This window comes from Priapulus caudatus, unplaced genomic scaffold (genome assembly GCF_000485595.1).
Source record: "Priapulus caudatus unplaced genomic scaffold, Priapulus_caudatus-5.0.1 Scaffold323, whole genome shotgun sequence".
In the NCBI taxonomy this organism is placed as follows: domain Eukaryota; kingdom Metazoa; phylum Priapulida; class Priapulimorpha; order Priapulimorphida; family Priapulidae; genus Priapulus; species Priapulus caudatus.
The window spans coordinates 431,645-448,123 of record NW_014577384.1 but is presented as its reverse complement, the minus strand read 5'-3'; the positions used below and the strand labels follow the sequence as shown (position 1 = coordinate 448,123).

Here is a 16,479-nt window from a genome sequence, read left to right as displayed (position 1 = left end):
CATATTTACTAGTATATATACTATATATTATATATATTGATTATTTATGATATATTATAAGGGTGTATAGTACACGCTTCCTGGATAAGTAGTATAGTACTACATGCACCTGTTATATGCCGAGAGTCTTGTAGATTCTGACATGATGGGAAGGCACTGGAGTCCCGCGCAATCTTTTGGGATTGCTTGCGAGGTTCAGAGAAGCGTGTCGTAATCAAAGTGCGAGTATGTTCCAGGCTGTGAGCGGATGTAGGTATCAGCCCGTTCATGCGATAGCTGCTTACATCGTCCGGCAGATCACCTGCAACTCAGTCAAGGTGTACTTATTCGATTTTATACAATCGGCAACATATCGGTCTCTCAATGACTTATGTGGATCTTACATTTGCGGATAGCACATTATTGATGCTTGGATCAGATCTGTGTTCTTGTTAAGTTTTTGTGTGTTTAAGTATGATTCCGTCGCCGTGTGAAACGGCGAGCGGTCATGTGGGATGTACGTATTCCTTACCACTAGACTTGTTTATATGATAAGGAGACAATTGGGCTACTTGGCAAGGGCATGTGCTGTGTTTAGCTTGCTTCTGCAAAAACGAAGGATGCACTTGGTGCATGTAAGTGAGACATTCGTTGGGTGGAGAAGTGAATAGAAGAAATGGACTGAGGAAAATGAGAGGAAGAATTTTGTGGAGATCAGTGCTAGTCGAGATGAGAATGCTGGCAGCGCGAGAGGGTAGGAGTGATGAGGATATATATAACGACATGATACTTGCGAATCCACAGTGTGGTTCGTAGGAAGCGATCATTAACACCACTTCACCAGGGTCTGATGGAGGGTCTAGCTAATTGATGGCATTACTGTGTTAAGTCTAGGGTAGAGTGGGTTAGACTGCATGATGTATCTCGTATGGTTATTCTGATAGGTTGGAATGCGGAAGGATGTTTCTGTATGCTATGACTGGGTGGATCATGTATGATTATCATGTTTATGCGATTTATGTTATCTTGTGGCGGACTGCTATGAGGATTGTATGCATGCCATCGAGCCGAGACGTGGTATAGACGTGGATTCATCATGCGTGTGATGCGGGCTCATGTGGATCGGTAGTCGTGACTTCGGGGCAGGTGAAGAATGTATCAGTGTCATGATTATCATGTTAGGAACCGTGTTATCTGTTGAGCGGGTGATCAATGTATCAGGGTGATGATTATTATGCTTGCATGCAGTAGTGGTCTACTCCGGTAGCACTGGATTGTATCATGTTGATGTAGATACAATATAGTAATGACAGAATCGTTATACTGGTTGAGCTGGATGATGTGCATCATGTATGATGTCATGTTACCTATGCCCCATGTTATCGTGTTGACTGAGATGTTGATGTATGGGTGATTGATATGTTATGCGCATCATGGTTAGACACTATGGTATCGTGTCTGACCGTCGATCTGACGCGTACCTGCGAGGCGGTACGCTGCAGGCGACACAAGAAGGATGCAGAATCGATCCTTTCGGACGCTGCGTGGGCACGATGCTGGCTCGCTCTCATTCTAAGACTAGCCTATAGAGGTCATCGGCTGATTGATTTGAATATGAAGACTAGACGGCGAGCTGCGATAAATGATGAATATATAGAGGCCATAAATACGAGCATGGGCAGAGGGAATTGATAAGAACAGAAGGGACGTCAAACATTTGCACGGACTCGTGGCGGACTCAGAGAATTGCGCGAGGGGGCGATGGTAGACTGACCGTGGCGTCGCGAGGATAGCGTGTGATTGTGGGATGCGTAAGCGAGGAGGGTCCTGGGTGCGGCAGTGCAACGGGTGCGGAGTACGTTTGTTACGAGTGCAAGCCAACGGATGTCACACGCACACTTCACGCGGTATTGCTCGGACTTGACATCAGTCGGAATGCCGGGGTTTAGAACACTCTAGGGTACGGTGTTTGGTTAGCTTCGTCCGTAGGCAGGTTTTCCCACAGAGCCGCATAACATTGCTTGCAGCGGTGTTACCTGGTGCACTCGGGGCTGTACCACAGCACGCACGCAAGCAGCGGCACGCAAAGTCAGCGCGCATCGGGACGGGGCACACACCACACACACACAACACACACACACACAAACACACACCACATACACACTCGCGTAGGCGGAAGAGCACAGCACGCAGCAGCACGTGTACGAACGCGCGAAGCGGCAGAACCGAAGGCGACCAAGAACCACAAACACAACAACCCACAGCAGAGACGGAACGGGCAAGGAGAGAGAAGACGGCACAACACGACCCCGGCCAAACAGGCGAAAAAAAGACCAGCACGACACCGGAGACAACAACAAGCTACACACTTCCCCGCGCACGTACGGCCGCCGCACGCACGCACGCCCGCACGCACCACACACACACATATACACACAACACACAGCACACACCACACACACACACCACAAACGCACACAAGCACGCTCACACCAATGAAACTACCAAACGTTGCCGGGCTTGATGTGATTATTTTTGTGTGACTTTGGTGAGTTCTTTATTTGCTCTCTTTTTTTTTTTTTTGGTATTTTTTTGGAGAGAGAGAGAGAGAGAGAGAAAGAGAGCCTGAGAGAGAAATAAAAGCGAACATATGTAAAGGAACTCGCAATTCTGTTGCGCGAAGAAGCAATATAGCAATATATCTTATATTTTATCTATAAGATAATATAGCAATATATCTGATATTTTATCTATAAGATAATATAGCAATATATCTGATATTTTATCTATAAGATATTATAGCAATATATCTTATATTTTATCTATAAGATATTATAGCAATATATCTTATATTTTATCTATAAGATAATGTAGAGCCTGCACGTTGCACGCAGCGCGAGCAAGGCTAAATGCTTTCACGGATTCTTTACAGATTCACGCGATACGATATTCTCACGGGAACATCACGTGGGCGGCGGTGTCGCTCTATCTCACATGCACGTCGCCTGGAAAGGCGTTCTCCATTTGCCTGACTATGCCGCGATTTCTTGATCCGTATGAATATTGCATGAGCAAGCGGCAACTCTCTCTCTCTCTCTTTCTCTCTCCCTCTCTCTCTCTCGCTCTCTCTCTCTCTCTCTCTCTCTCTTTCTCTCTCGCGCTCCCTCTCTCGCTCTCTCTCTCTTTCTCTCTCTCTCTCTCTTTCTCTCTCTCGCTCGCTCGCTCGCCCGCACTATCTCCCCGCTCTCACTCCGCCTTTCTCGCGCCTTCTATTTCTTGCTCTCTCCCTCTCTCCTCCCGCTCTCGCTCACTTTCTCACCCTTTCTGTCTCCGTGGCCATAAATCTGCCAGCACTTTCTCGCGGGCTCTCGCGACGTTATAAGTCAGAAAAGATTGATCGAAATGCATAATTCATTAGAGCACATTTACAGCCTCTGCACAGGTTTACGACAGAAATGAACAGCTCGCCACAACGCATGCGCAGTGCCGTGATCCACAACCGGACATCAGGGTCGTTACTCGGTCTGATAGTATCAATACGAGAGCTTATTTGGGCCAATTAATAAGTTTGGCTAACCTTTAAGCCCCAACCAGTTGTACATCACTATCCACCTATCCGACACTGTGCGCACCTTTGCCTGATACGATTGTCGACTCGCGATAACCGCCCCCTAGCGGCCTCTAGTGGCACAACTTACAGAAAAAGCAGAAGTAGGATGTGCTGTGATTGTCGACGCGCGATAACTCCGCCCATTAGCGGCGCAATAATAAGGACACATATATTACAACTTGGGCACAACTTACAGAGAAAGCAGAAGTAGGATGAGCTGTGGCAGATGAACTTAATGAAGGGTTTCCGCAGCATGCGCCCGGGTCCGTTCTTCGGCGCCAGGAGGTAGAATAGCGAGAAGAACGGGAAGCAGATACCGATGCAGAGTATCATCGCAAACTGTAACAGCAAGCAGCAGCAGCACTGTGTAACAAGGTGAAGGTGATCTATAGATACCTATATATATATATATAATATATATATATATATATATATATATATATATAATATACTATATATATATAGTATAATGCGATAGATAATAATAGGTATCTATGCGGGATGATTCCTTCAAACTTCCAAAATTTATCTATGATGTATGTGTCAAGTTATAGCATTATATATATATATATATCATATATCTGTTGTGTGTGTGTGTGGTGCGTGCGTTGCGTGCGTCGCGTGCTCGTGGGCGGCTCGCGCGCCGTCGCGTTGCGTAGCCGTGCGGAATGCTGTGTGCTGTGTTGTGTGTGTCGTGGTGATGTGTGTCGTGTGTGTGTGTTACAGACATTACAATAACAACAGATTTTTAAATAAACAATTGTAAATATTATGCATTTGAAACTGAGAAGAGGGTGCTAAAGTGGAACGCAGAGACAGATTAGATTACACTAGATTGAATCCTATATCTAGTACAGCCATACGCCGCTGTGAAGCACACGTTTGTAAATCTGCTGTCATGGTTGACCGCATAATATTATAATTTAGCCAGATTTAAAGCGCAGTGATTGATATAGTGCTAAGAGCATCCCTTCTCTGAGGCAATTAAGATTTAAACGCGTTGTGTTAAATGTTTTAATGACGTGCGCCGCCCTTAAATAAGTCACGAAGTTTCAGATGCATTAAAAATTATAATGGCGTGGAATAAGACTAAGAAACAACTACTAACTAACACCAACACACAATCCACCCTCAATCCGAAGCCAACTTAACACTAAATTATACTAGCGGCACGCACGCACTGCGCACACACGGCCATGCACGCACGCACCGCACGCAGCTACCCGCGCACACACTGCGCACGCACGCACGCACTCGTACATATTTATTCGTACCTTGAGACGATGTTCTCTCCGGGAAGCCTTGCGTAGTCCTTCATACCAGATTGGCACGCGAGGAGTTTGTTGTGCAATTAGGGTGCGATACGGAACTGAAATAGCCTGCCAGTAGCGACACACAGCCAGCATTAATGTATATATATATATATATATATTATATTATATAATATTATATATTATATATAGTATATATATTCATAGAGAGATGAGAGAGAGAGAGGAGAGACGAGATGAGAGAGAGATGAGAGAGAGGAGAGACGAGAGAGAGAAATGAGATGAGCGAAGCGCGAAAGAGGGGAAGATATACTATATATTAACGCGCAGTTTGTCCGTGGTCGCTCTAGCTGTAGATGCTAGGGCTGTACGTTCTATGTGTGTGTGTGGTGTAGTGTGTGTGTGTGTGTGTGTCGCGTGTGTGGTGTGTGTGCGTGCGTGCGTGCGTGCGTGCGTGCGTGTGCGTGTGTGTGTGCGTGTGTGTATGTGTGTGCATGCGACAGACGGCATACACGCACGCAGTCACAGACTACATACTGTCTACATGGACAATCACTTGTGCACACCATGTACCGAGCTGGTGACTGCTGGCGGTGGCACGATAGGGAATCGGGAGGCGCATGCCTAGCGAACCTTTACACGCATGTCTTCAAACGAACATTGATTAAAAAAACACCGGAAAAACGATGTTGACATTTTCAATTGGATAAAAAAACTCCGAGCGATGTCGTTCATCTATTAGATGACTTTGCGTTCGTTTGCGCGCTGAAATCCGAAAAATGACGGTCCCGCTGTGCAGACTGATACAGGATGTATAGACACGAATTCCTATTCAGTCCACGAGGAGGGGCGGTGAATCAACCACCCGCGCTCGCCCTACCACAATCCCCCGTGATGGCCTCCATAGCTAAGCTGTCGAAGCTCTCTCAATGTTAAATAGACCGCGGTAGACTAACAGAGAGAAAGAGTAAGGGGTGGAGACGCTTGATTTAAAAAAAGAGAACGACAGACAGGGGGAGAAGGGTGTGCCGAAGAGGATTACAAAACGGAAATAAGGGCAGTAGTCGTGAGATGGCGGGTGAAACGTCTATCGCAACGTGACAGGACAGAAGAAAGAAAGCGGCGAAGAAATACCGGCGGGAAAAGATCGCAGAGAGAGCAGACACTCATTCCTAATATACAATTCCTAAATACGGAGGTAAATACGCACTCGGACATATCGAACGCATCTAACGGGATAACATTAGCGACGCCGACGCAGACGTTGACGATACCTTCTTCTGCTTGTACTTGATGGCGAGCTTTAGCCTGCTCAGGGTCACCCTGTCCTCGTTCTCGCTCATCTGGCTGCCCGAGTCGTGGTTCAGCACGATAGCCAGCTCCTGCGACGTCCGCGTCTGGTCTAACAGCGCTGTCGCAAAAGTCTGCAAAGTAAAGCGGTGACGTCACACTCATCGTCAACGTTACTCCGCGACAACGTTAGTCGTCGTCATAGTAATTACGTAATCATTAGATAATTATAGATTCATTACGTAATTTTTGGGTTGGAAATTATATGAATAATAATTATATAATTATTTTAATAATTATATAGATTAATAATTCGATATGTAATATTCGACGATTACTTAATGGTTGGTTACGTAATTATTGAATAATTGATTTCTCACGTGTAATTATTAAACTGAATCATTAACTATTAGTTACTTATTTTTGCGAGTTCGGAAAATAACGGTTTTAATTAAATATCCTTTTATTAACGTTTTTACGGGTTGTGAAGCTTAATTTTGATGTCAAAGATTATTGTGATGATCAAGAAGATTGCTGTTTTTCAATCATTACCACTGCGTGACCGTTAATGCTGCGGTAAATACTTATTGCAACCGACGACAAAGAGATGATGTATAAACCCCGGAGACTGATGAATGCAGCTGCTTTCCGTAAGTCGTCCAGTAATAAAGATCTCACCGAAAGCACGATGAAAGACATTATTGTTGAGATTATTGTGCGTCTGCTTTGCTTCCATGAACCTGTGTGATATGTCGAGGGAGAAGATGGGAGCGGCCACCCCCCCTCCCCTGGGAGCGGAGATCAGTAAGTTGCTGTGTTATCGAGTGACATTGCCAAGGTTGTCGTCTGCTAGTGACGTTGCTAGTGCTGTTGTCATCTAGTGATATTTCCATGGTTGTTGTGATCTAGTGAAACTGACAATGTAGTTTTCGTGTAATGACATTGCCAAGGTTGTTGTCATGTAGTTATGTTGGCAATATTGCAGTAATATATGGATATTACCAGGGGTCACTAATGACAAACGTGTCATGAATTTTTTTTTCATTATTCACCGCTGATATTATCAATGGTAATGGCGCTATTGCTAATGTTAATGAGTGATATATAGACATCAAGTTTCAAAATATCTGACACTATGTTACTGATCATGAGTGGCCGACATCGACTAGTGCTGTTGGCAATGCTGTTGATCGGCGAACATTAAGCGTTAAGATGCAAGACGTCATGTTACTTAGTGTCACACACACGTCCAGGCCTATTACCAAAGTTGTTGCCTGACAGACATCCAGATTTACTCTCTAGTACTATTCTGACGCACGAGAAGCGAGCTGAAAACAGCAGTGCGTCAACGGTGACCGCCGAAACACGAGGGAGAGAATCACAGATGCAATAAACGAACCTAATTGAGAAATCGTCGTTTCTCGCTACCGATGGTCGGAGGTTCACCGTATCAATAGCATCGCAATCATGTGCGAACTATCACCGGTGTATGCATCGGTCGCAGTCATGCTCACGAGAAAGCTTATACAAACATGCTCTCATCGGAGAAATTGCACATAAAAGTTGCCCGCTCTGTTCATCCAGGTAGCAGTGAGGCAAAACGCATACGATACAAAAACGAGAATAATAACAAGAACAAGAACAGGAATCGTGCGAAAACTAATCTATCTAATATATATATATATATAATATTCTGACTATCTAACTACGCGCACACGCTTGCTCCACAACACACGTACCTGGCACTTCTCTGACAGCTCTTCGTACTCCAGCTTAAACTCGTTCTCGATACGACTCAGATACTTGAGCTCCCAGCTGAGGTCGAAGGCGGCGAGTATCGGATCCTCTTGCGAGAGAGCGATCAGACACGGGCTCGATAAGGCACGGTAGATATTCAGGCGCGAGCGCGAATGTCGTAGACTGTCCTTGGTGTTGTTCCACACGCAGTTATCACAGCCGCAGCGCACGTCGTGGGGAAGGTCTATACTCCAGCCGCGGTCGAGCAGGATCTTGATGATCTCGTAATTGTCTCGGTGCGCGGCGAGAATGATCGGAGTGATGTCGGGCGTAAACGCACTCTCCCGACCATCGTAAGGTGGCGGCACCAGCGCCTCCTGCCAAATATGCGCAGTCGGTATTGAATGCAGTGACGTAGTGCATACAGTGTGAATACAGCGACAACTCATTACGTAAAGTGTCTGCATAGAGAAAATCCTGACACTATTCATAACCCCGACGACACCCCTAACCACAACCATAGCAGTAACCCTCACCCTTACCGTAAACCTAACCTAGCGCTCTCTCTAACCCCTAATGCTCTCCCTAACGTTCTCCCTAACCACCCTAATGCTAACGCTAATCCTAGCCCTACCCTTAACCATAATTCTGACTTAAATCCTAAGCACAACTTTAACCCTTATCCTAACTTCAACCCTTACTATAACGCGGCGGTCGCAACCGCAGCAACCGCAAGAGCGATTCGTTCGTTCGGGTTGGTTCGGTTTGGTTCGGTTTGGTTCGGTTTGGTTCGGTTCGGTTTGGTTCGGTTCGTTTTGGTTCGCCAGCGTGTATGTCGGGAGGCGGTGGCAGTGGATGGCCGAGATGCCAGTGAGGAGGAAGAGGAGGCGGAGTCGGAAAACCTTCACCCTTATGCAAATTCCTGCCGCGGTCTTTCCGCACGCACGCAGTCTCCAGGGTGTGGGCGCATTGCATTAACTTCACCCAGAGCCGTATATAAAGATATATATATATATAGTCTATATATACGGCTCTGACTTTGCCGCTCGCGTTGAATGTGAGGACGCGAGATGCGGTAATACAGGCGTGAATATACGGTGATGTTGGGGGAAAGCTGAGAGATAAACCTCGGTGAAACGCACCTCCGTTACAGCGTGGATGACATCGGCTCAGCGTGTGCGCACACGGTAATTCATATCAAATCCCCAACAGCCTACAACAATAGCTTGCCCGCGCAAACGGTGAAAGAAGGGGGAAAGAAAGGAGCGACGGCAAAGAGAGTGATAGAGTGAGAGAAATGGAGGGAAAGACAGGAAGAGAAAACGCGAGAGAGCGAAGAAGAGAGAGAGCAAGAGAGAGCGAGAGAGAAAGAGAGAGAGAGAGAGAGAGAGAGAGAGCGAAGGAGAGTGGGAGGGCGAGAAAGCCAGAAAACACAAAAGAGAGTGAGAGAGAAAGAGAGGAAGAGAGATAGAGGAAGAGAGAGTGAGAGAGAAAGATCTATATAAAAAGTTGGAGAGGGCGCGAGAGCGAGAGCACCTTTGTTAAAAAACCCTTGCCTTACCGATGAAACTCATCTACACAGCGATTCATCCCAACACGGGAAACAAACACACAACGTCTGCGGAAATAATATCTTCACTCGGCGGGAGTATGCGCCACCAGGCGGTCATTGTAGCGGGAGTATGCGCCACCAGGCGGTCATTGTGGCGGGAGGTGGCCGCACGCAAATATACTCGACATTTGACTTGCATGAACTATATATCGATATTTTTTACTTCATACCGAATTCGTTATAATTCAGTGTCTGCCAGAGTTAATTAAAGAATGCCACTCCCGTTCCTCAAAATCCACCCTCTTTCCTCTCTCTCTCCTCTCTCTCTAATAAATAAATATATATATATATATATATATATATATTATGATTGTGTTCCGTTCTCTCTCTCTCTCTCTCTATCATCATCTCCTCGTCTCCTCTCTCTCTCTGCTTTCTCTCTCTCTCTCTCTCGCATTTCTTTCTGCTCTCTCTCCCCCTCTCTCTTTTCTCTCTCTGTTCTCGCTGTCTCTCTCTCACTCCGTGTACGCGTCTCATGCAACGCAGATGCATGCTCGCAGATCGCTAGTATATGATCCACCCCCGTGAGCACGTGTGTGTGTGTGTGGTGTGTGTGTGTGTTGTGTGTGTGTGTGTGTGTGCTGTGTGCGTGTGTTGTGTGTGTTAGGGCGTAAGAGCGCGAATGTGAGCGAGTGAGAGCGAGAGCGAGAACGGAACAGAGAGAGAGAGAAAGAGAGAGAGAGAGAAAGAAAGAAAGAAAGAGCGAAAGAGAGAGAGAGAGAGAGAGAGAGAGAGAGAGAGAGAGAGAGAAGCAGAAAGAGAGAGAGAGAGAGAGAGAGAGAAGAGAGAGAGAGAGAGAGAGAGAGAAGAGAGAGGAGGAGGATGTGAGAAGCTCGGATTTTTAAAACTTGGGTCAAGACCGCTTCGAATATTATAACAAATTCGGTAAAGTAAAAATATCGATATATAGATAATATACTAGTAAGTCGGTACATTCAGGCAGGCGTCTGCTATCCACTGAAAGCAAGTTTGGCACTGTCATCGATCAGCCAGCCTTTGTTAACCACTGATCTCCTCTTCTCGTTCTCTCTTCTCTCTCTTTCTCTCTCTCTCTCTCTCTCTCTCTGGCCTCTCTCGTTTCTCTCTCTCTCTCTCTTCCTCTCTCTGACGTCGTCTCTCTGTCTCTCTCTCTTTGTGTTGGTCTCTTCTCTCTCGGATCTCTCTATCTCTCTATCTTTCTCTATCTCTTCTCCTCCTCTCTCTTCGTTCTGTCTCTCGTCTCTCTGTCTCTCTGTCTCTCTCTCTCCTCTGTCTCGTTCCTCTCTCTTGCTCACTCTCCTCTCTCTATTAATTTATCTCCTCGCTTTCTCCTTCTGCGTCTCTGTTCGCTCTCTCTCTATATATATATATGTATATATATGTATGTCATCATTATGTATGTATATATATATATATAATATATATATATTAATATATCGACCCGCTAGCGCAAAATAAGAAACTATTACGAAAACTGCGTCACCGATCAGTTCTCGCCAGGTCAGTAATATAACGATCATTTACCGCACACTGCCTCTACTACGGACATGGACTTCAACAGAAATATATCAATTATAACATATATACTATATTAAAAACGCATTACATCTGCTAACGATGCTACCTGAGTTGCCTTTCACATAGTTACCTCCGCCAAGGGGTTGGCAGGAGGTTATGTTTTCATCGGCGTGTGTTTGTTGGTTTGTGTACAGCCTAACTCAAAAAGTTATGGACGGATTGTCATAAAATGTTCAGGAAAAGTCAGAAATGGGCTAACTTAGAATTTATGAGATTTTGGTTGTGATCCGGATCCAATTAATTAATAAAATTTTCAGGATAGTTCACAAATGGGATAACTTAGAATTGATTACATTTTGGTGGTGATCCGGAATCAATTAATTATTTAATTAATTAATTAATTAATTAAACTTTTCACAGTGAGAGAATTCAGCTGCTTTGGCGGAGGTCTGCGCTCTCCGAGTGCTCTAGTTTTTACATATTGATTCATACTATTATTGCGCAAACTACCTTACAGTAACAGCACACTACAGTTTCTAAACGACGGAGGGTGTGAGTTACGACAGGTAAATACAATACCTGAGATCCCCGCTCTTTCTTCTTCTCCTCTTCGTAGTTTAGTAGCATCTCAACAGCTTCCACGTTTTCTTCACTGAAAACACGACAACGAACGCAACGTTAGCATTCACACTACACTACCCATACGTAGTGTACTAATGTATATATGTACGTTTGTACATGTATAATGTACATGTATAATGTACACGTGTACGTAACGTTATGCCCATGTATAATGTACATGTGTACGTATGTACAAGTATAATGTACATGTGTACATATGCACTTGTATAATGTACGTACATGTGTACGTAAGTGCAAATGTATAATGTACATGTATTATACGTATGTACATGTATAATGTAAATGTGTACGTATGTACAAGTGAGTAATTTTCCTTGATGTACATGTATAATGTACATGTACAATGTACATGTGTTTGCACATGTACATGTATAATGTACATGTATAATGTACATGTATAATGCACATGTACAATGCACATGTGTACGCATGTACATGTATAATGTACATGTACAATGTACATGTGTACGCATGTACATGTATAATGTACATGTATAATGCACATGTACAATGTACATGTGTGCGTATGTACTGTACTAAGCTGTACAATACACACTACGCAGACTACGACTCATAACAAACTTTATGTCTCTAACGTACGTAACAACATAAGAAAATTCTCGTCCAAAGACCGCTAAAATCTTTTTCGGATGGTCTATAAAAGGATCTGTTAGCCATGCTTCGATTACACTCTTACACTGGACTCCCCAAGCAGTAATATGAGTAGTCAGCAACTGTTTCAATCTGGGGAAGGGGGGTATTTTTGTAGAGGTATATATGTTTTAAGGTGGGATGAAGAATTTATAATCTGAGATAACAGAATATTTATTGTAATTGAAAGAAACGTTAGAGGAAATTCGCTATATACGCGGGAGATACTTATCTTCCTATGCATGTAGAAGCATTCACTATAATACGCATGATGCTTTAGGCGAAAGTGATTCTTGAGTGATAGAAGGAAATGCGGGGAACCTACTGTCTAGGAACTATCCCTCGAAGCAGTCGTGCGCAAGCACAGCGGATTCGATACAGCCAGAGAAACACGCAACTGCGTTATGACGCAAGAAAGAACTCGACAAGAGTTAAAAACAAACGCGAATGAAATGCAGTGAAGCAAACGCGCTTAGACACGTAATATATACTCACGGAAGATTTACGAACGATGCTCATTGGTTAACTGTTATTGACAGTTTTCTATAAGCCGTACATTCACGATGAGATAAACTCTCAACTCTCTCTCTCTCTCTCTCTCTCTCTCTCTCTCTCTCTCTCTCTCTCTCCTAACTCTTACAACTCTCTATAACTACTCTCTATAAGCCGTACATTCACGATGAGATAAACTCTCAACTCTCTCTCTCTCTCTCTCTCTCTCTCTCTCTCTCTCTCTCTCTCTCTCCTAACTCTTACAACTCTCTATAACTACTCTCTCTATTGCAGTCAGAGAGAAACGCCAGCTTTAAGTAGCTATAAGAAACTAACATCTATAAGAAAAGTCCGTAAAATGCTCGGCGGGGAATTTGATTCATTCTTCGTCTCTTCCTCTCCCTCCTCCCAAGACTTAATTACCCTTCATTAACCCGACGTACATTGTTCTCATTAGAATACGCAATAGCTGGTTATTCCTGACGCATCGATTATCGGTTAGTTGAGTCCCCGAAGGAATTAAGATGGCCAGTGGCGGCACAAGAGAGGTGCGGGGGTGACACCATTAGAAGGGGGAGGGGGTGACGCCAAACGTCTATGCAGTGTTTTAGCAAAAAAAATTTGCTACTCTGCCACAAGTTGCGACTCTGCCAGCATCACCGAAGGATCTTGTCGGATGCGCTTTACTACCAAAAAATAATAGCTAGGGAAGCGATTGCGTTCAATGAGCTAGCTCGCACACCGGTGCCTGGCGTATGACCATGGATGAGTAGCGAGAAAACTGCTTCTAGTCCGTTTCTATGAGTTATCTCTAGAAGTTTCTAGTTCTGTTCTTGTTCTAACCGTTTCAAGTTTCAAGTTTCTACTTTCAAGATTCTAGTTCCGTTTTAAGTTTCAATTTCTGGTTCTGTTCTAGTTCGAGCCATGTCTAGTCGTTGGCGATGACACGGTTGACCGCTGTAATGTCGAAAGCCAATCATAAAATGGTTTTATCGTGGACTCAGCTGAGGCAGCAGGACTCACTGAGACAGCAGGACTCAGCTGAGGCAGCAGGACTCAGCTGAGGCAGCAGGACTCAGCTGAGGCAGCCGTGGACTCACCTGAAACAGCAGGACTCAGCTGAGACAGCCGTGGACTTAGCCGAGACAGCCGTGGACTCAGCTGAGGCAGCCGTTGACTCAGCTGAGGCAGCCGTGGACTCAGCTGAGGTAGCAGTGGACTCAACTGAGACAGCAGGACTCAGCCGAGACAGCCGCGGACTCAGCAGAGTCAGCCGGACTCAGCCAAGACAGCCGTGTACTTACCTGAGACAGCAAGACTCAGCTGAGACAACAGGACTCAGCTGAGACAGCCGTGTACTCACATGAGACAGCCGTGGACTCACCTGAGACATACGTGGACTCACATGAGACAGCAGGACTCACCTGATGGCGTGTAAGAGAGCGTCTCCGAGCTCCACACCGCTGTTAAGAAGCAACTCTAGCATTTCCATGTTCTCGTTCTCGATGGCTATGAGAAGTGCCGAGCGGCCGAGCGGGTCGACGCAGTTCGTGTTCATCTCCCCTAGCGACCGCACAGCGTCCTCGAGGAACTGCTTCACCTGCGGAACACAAGCGTTTCCGGTTAGGGCTTTTTTAATTAAAAAAGAAGAATTTTTTTCCCGTTTTTTTTTGGTTATATCTCAGGCCGGTTGTGGGAGTGATGATGCGAGCTGGGAAAACATGGCTGAGAGTTTTTTATACCGGTTTTTTATTATTATACGCGTTGGTTATTGCGATTGTATCTATAGGTCTCGGTGTTTTGCAGACGCAGATATGGTTGACATGACATGGAATAGATGGTTATTACGTGGTCACGCGACGGCTGATGATGTGATGCAACGCGCAAACGATGTGACTGCGTAGAAACCACGTACACAATTCCGTCACATCCGATTAAAGTGATGTTTAGAATAAATACTACATTACGAAATCGGTTTTCAGCTGCAACGCGGCGAGCGAAAAGTTGGCCGACCTATCAACTCGCGCGGTTTGCCGGCGACGCATTATTACAGCTTTATTTAGTTAGTCTGAATGACGACATCACCGCTGCTGCCAAGGTCACATCATGCGACGACCACCATCTCCTCGGCCCGACTCTTGCTATTTGCATTAGCAGCGGGGAGCCGTTCTTGTTGCTACTTATATTATAGAGTCGGCTTGTCAAATTCGCGTGCACAGGCAAAGCCTGTCGAGCGGGTAAGACGTCGATATGTGGCCCGAAGCCAGATCGATGTCGTGGTGGTGGTGGTGGGCTCGGCTGGGTTCTTATACTAAATACGATGCTGGGCGCACGCACGAGGCTCTTAGTTTTCGAAGAGAACCGGGCGCGGTGTAGTGTTTTGTGCGCGTGTGTATTGTGTGTGTGGTGCGGTGCGTGCGTTATGCGCAAGTACGGGTGGGGTGGTTGGTGTATGGATTCGCAGTACGTGCGAGTGCGGGCTTATATGTAGCGTGATGTTGTATACATGACTTCGCTATATATTAATAATAAATTCGTTATAAATTCATCTATAAATAATATTCGCAGTAGTGATAGAAGTATATGTATGTAGTTGTATGTAGTAGTATGTAATGTATATAGTTGTATTGTAGTTGTGTATTGTAGCGTGTATGCCGTATATAGACTTACATGTAATTCATTATGAATTTAACTATAAATGTAATCTTCACAGTAATCCAATGAAAGGAAATGACCGCATCAGTGACGTCACGCGCTTACCCTCGGCATGTCTCCGTGCTCGACCGGCGAGGGAAACCTTTTTCTCTTCATGTTTCAGCTCCCTCTCCTTGCGCACCATGTTGGAGTCCGATGACAGTCACCGTCGCCATCTCCCGACTCGGAATCCATCTTGGATTTGAACACCTCTCCGACGAGGTGTCAAACTGGCGAACAAGAAGAAAAGGAATTCGGTTAGAGCGGTCGCGAGTAGTGTGAAACGAACACACACGAACGCGACGCACGCACGCACACACGCACACACGGCGCGCGCGCACGCACACACACACACACGTGCACGCGCACAGCGCACACCCACACCACACACAACACACACACACACACACGCGCGCGCCCCCCCCCCCACACACCACACACACACACACACCACACCGCACACACACACACACAGCGAGTCAAAACAACGGCTATTTTTCTCTTCTTTTTTCTGTCACTGCGCACTTATAGTCACGCGATCACAGCTTTCACATTTTGCATCGACCAGAGGATGTGACTGTACATAATTGTCACTTCTGCACGCTGCCCCCCCCCATGTGTGTGTGCTAGTACCAGAGACACATAGTATCGCCCACCGCACGTATGTTGATTGCTTCGATGTAGTCACATAATTATAATGGCTACTATTTCACTCACGGTCGAGCAGGTTTAACGTTGTCAACATCAGAGCCTTACGCTGGCATAGAGGAGGTATTACACACACACAGCACGAAGCCATACACTCCCACGCATTAATACGCACCGCCCCGCACACAACACCACGCACGTACGCACACGCGGCGCCCGGTACGCACGCACGCACGCACGCACGCACACACACAGACGCCACATACAACACACAACACACACACACACAACACACACCACACACACACACGCAGCACGCAATACACACACGACCGCGCGACACGGCTACGGCACGT

General features: G+C 45.6%; 1 protein-coding gene across 1 annotated transcript in view; it reads right to left on the bottom strand.

The window, feature by feature from the left end:
• LOC106809023 (transient receptor potential-gamma protein-like) overlaps positions 1-16,479 on the bottom strand; it is a 53,161-nt gene that overhangs the window by 11,735 nt on the left and 24,947 nt on the right. The window contains 7 exon segments of the mRNA XM_014811968.1: positions 3,784-3,928; positions 4,864-4,908; positions 4,944-4,958; positions 6,135-6,284; positions 7,890-8,264; positions 11,576-11,648; positions 14,206-14,381. Of these exon segments, the coding sequence (XP_014667454.1) occupies positions 3,784-3,928; positions 4,864-4,908; positions 4,944-4,958; positions 6,135-6,284; positions 7,890-8,264; positions 11,576-11,648; positions 14,206-14,381 (979 nt within the window).